Source organism: Cebus imitator, unplaced genomic scaffold (assembly GCF_001604975.1).
Source record: "Cebus imitator isolate Cc_AM_T3 unplaced genomic scaffold, Cebus_imitator-1.0 Scaffold85, whole genome shotgun sequence".
In the NCBI taxonomy this organism is placed as follows: Eukaryota; Metazoa; Chordata; class Mammalia; order Primates; family Cebidae; genus Cebus; species Cebus imitator.
Window position 1 is genome coordinate 4,818,988 of NW_016107400.1, and position 2,184 is coordinate 4,821,171.

At 51.3% G+C, this 2,184-nt stretch overlaps 1 protein-coding gene across 2 annotated transcripts in view; it reads left to right on the forward strand.

The window, feature by feature from the left end:
• Positions 1 to 2,184, forward strand: part of EEF2K (eukaryotic elongation factor 2 kinase) — an 86,163-nt gene that overhangs the window by 60,906 nt on the left and 23,073 nt on the right. For both annotated transcript variants that reach the window (XM_017534368.2, XM_017534370.2), the window contains exon 13: positions 1,222 to 1,284. In XM_017534368.2, coding sequence (XP_017389857.1) covers positions 1,222 to 1,284 — 63 coding nt within the window. The remainder of the gene's footprint in view (positions 1 to 1,221; positions 1,285 to 2,184) is intronic.

Below are 2,184 nucleotides of genomic sequence, written 5' to 3' on the forward strand. Positions count from 1 at the left end.
GTACTGATGAATGTCTTATGCCTCCCTAAAATGCATGAAACAAAGTTGCAGCCCAACCACCTTGGGCACATGTCAGGATCTGCTGGGGCTGTGTCAGGGGCAGTGGTCACTCATATTTGGCTCAGAATAAATCTCTTCAAATATTTAAAAAAAAAAAGAAAAGGGTGTGGTGGCTCACACCTGTAATCCCAGCACTTTGGAAGGCTGAGGTGGGCAGATTACCTGAGGTCGGGAGTTCGAGACCAGCCTAACCAACACGGAGAAACCCCATCTCTACTGAAAATACAAAATTAGCCAGGCATGGTGATGCATGCCCATAATCCCAGCAACTTGGGAGGCTGAGGCAGAAGAATTGCTTGAACCCAGGAGGTGGAGGTTGCGATGACCAAGATCGTGCCATTGCACTCCAGCCTGGAACACAGGAGCAAAAAAAAAGGTTGGGGGGGGCTGTAATCCTAGCACTTTGGGAGGCCGAGGTGGGGGGATCACTTGCAGTCAGGAATTTGAGACCAGCCTGGCCAACATGAAGAAACTTCATCTCTACTAAAAATATAAAAATTAGCCAGGCGTAGGAACAGACACCTGTAATCCCAGCTACTCGGGAGACTGAGGGATGAGAATCGATTGAATCCAGGAGGTAGAGGGTGCAGCAGTTGGTCAAGATTGTGCTACTGCGCTCCAGCCTGGATGACAGCGAGACTTTGTCTCAAAAAAATAAAAAAACCAATACGGCTGGGCGTGGTGGCTCACACCTGCAATTCAAACACTTTGGGAGGGCAGTGCGAGAGGATTGCTTAAACCTCAGGAGTTTTAGGCAGCAGTGAGCTTTGATGGCATCACTGCACTCCAGCCTGGGCAACAGAGCGAGACCCATGTCTAACATAAAGAATCTAAGCATGCAGTAGGTGCTCTGGCTGGGACTCAGCCCCCTTCCCCCATGGCTTTGTGCTGGGATCTTGCACCGTTGAGTCAGTTCCACCTGCTCACACAGGGAGGGGGACAGCGAAGCTGTGGCTGCACCAGCGTGTCATCCCTGCCAGCATCTCTTCTGCTTGGCAGACAAGAGTTCCCGTGTCACCTGGGAACATAGGGCCAATTTTCTGAGAGAAGGGTCACCTGGGAGGTCCAGGCTGGTTCCAGGGAGGAGGGTTGGAGCAGCTCTCCAGGTTCCTGGGAAGGAGCTTTGCACTTTGGATCACTGTAATTTCTGCCTCCATTCAGGGCCACTCCAACGGTAATCGGAAGTACGAGTCCGACGAAGACAGCCTGGGCAGCTCCGGACGGGTAATGCACCCCAAGTCACCCTTGTCACCGCCACTTCCCTGCCTCCTCCAGGCTCTTGCTGTTCTCCTGTCTCATGTCTCTGCTGCCTGCCCATCTGTCTTGCACATGTGCCAAAGGAAGATTTTGCAAAGCAACAAATCTCCTGGGCAAATGCTCTTTGAACCTCTGCTGGGCAGGGTACTGGGGGATTTGTGGAGAAGATTAGAGAAGAACAGGACAGCCTCATCCTCGAGGGGAAATCACAACAGCTACGGCTCCTGTCTTAAGTGCCTACCATAAAGGCGCTTTGCAGCATTAATCAATTTCCTTCTTGCAGCCACCCAGGAGATAGGCTAATGTCACTCATCCCGTTTTATGTATGAGAAACTGGCTCTTAAGCAACTTTCCCCAGGTTACCCTCGCTTGTCTGTCTAACAAGCATCAGCATGTCTGGGAAAGACCAGCCCTGTGCCCCACCTACCCCTCTAACTGATTCCCACACAGGCTTTGAACCGCTTACCTTTGAGCCTTTGCTAAAGTAACTCTCTCCTGCCTGCAAGGTCCTTTCTCTCCCTCTGCCTTCTCTCTTCAAATCCTCCCTGCTCTGCAAGCCTGGACCTCAGGGGTACCTCCTCTAGGAGGCTTCCCTGACCTCCCCCACAGGCATGACTCTTGCATCTCCCAGAACACTGATTATTTACCACGTGCTGTTTTTTTTTTTTTTTTTTTTTGAGACAGAGTTTCACTCTTGTTACCCAGGCTGGAGTGCAATGGCGCAATCTTGGCTCACTGCAACCTCTGCGTCCTGGGTTCAGGCAATTCTCCTGCCTCAGCCTCCTGAGTAGCTGGGATTACAGGCACGTGCCACCATGCCCAGCTGATTTTTTGTATTTTTAGTAGAGACGGGGTTTCACCATGTTG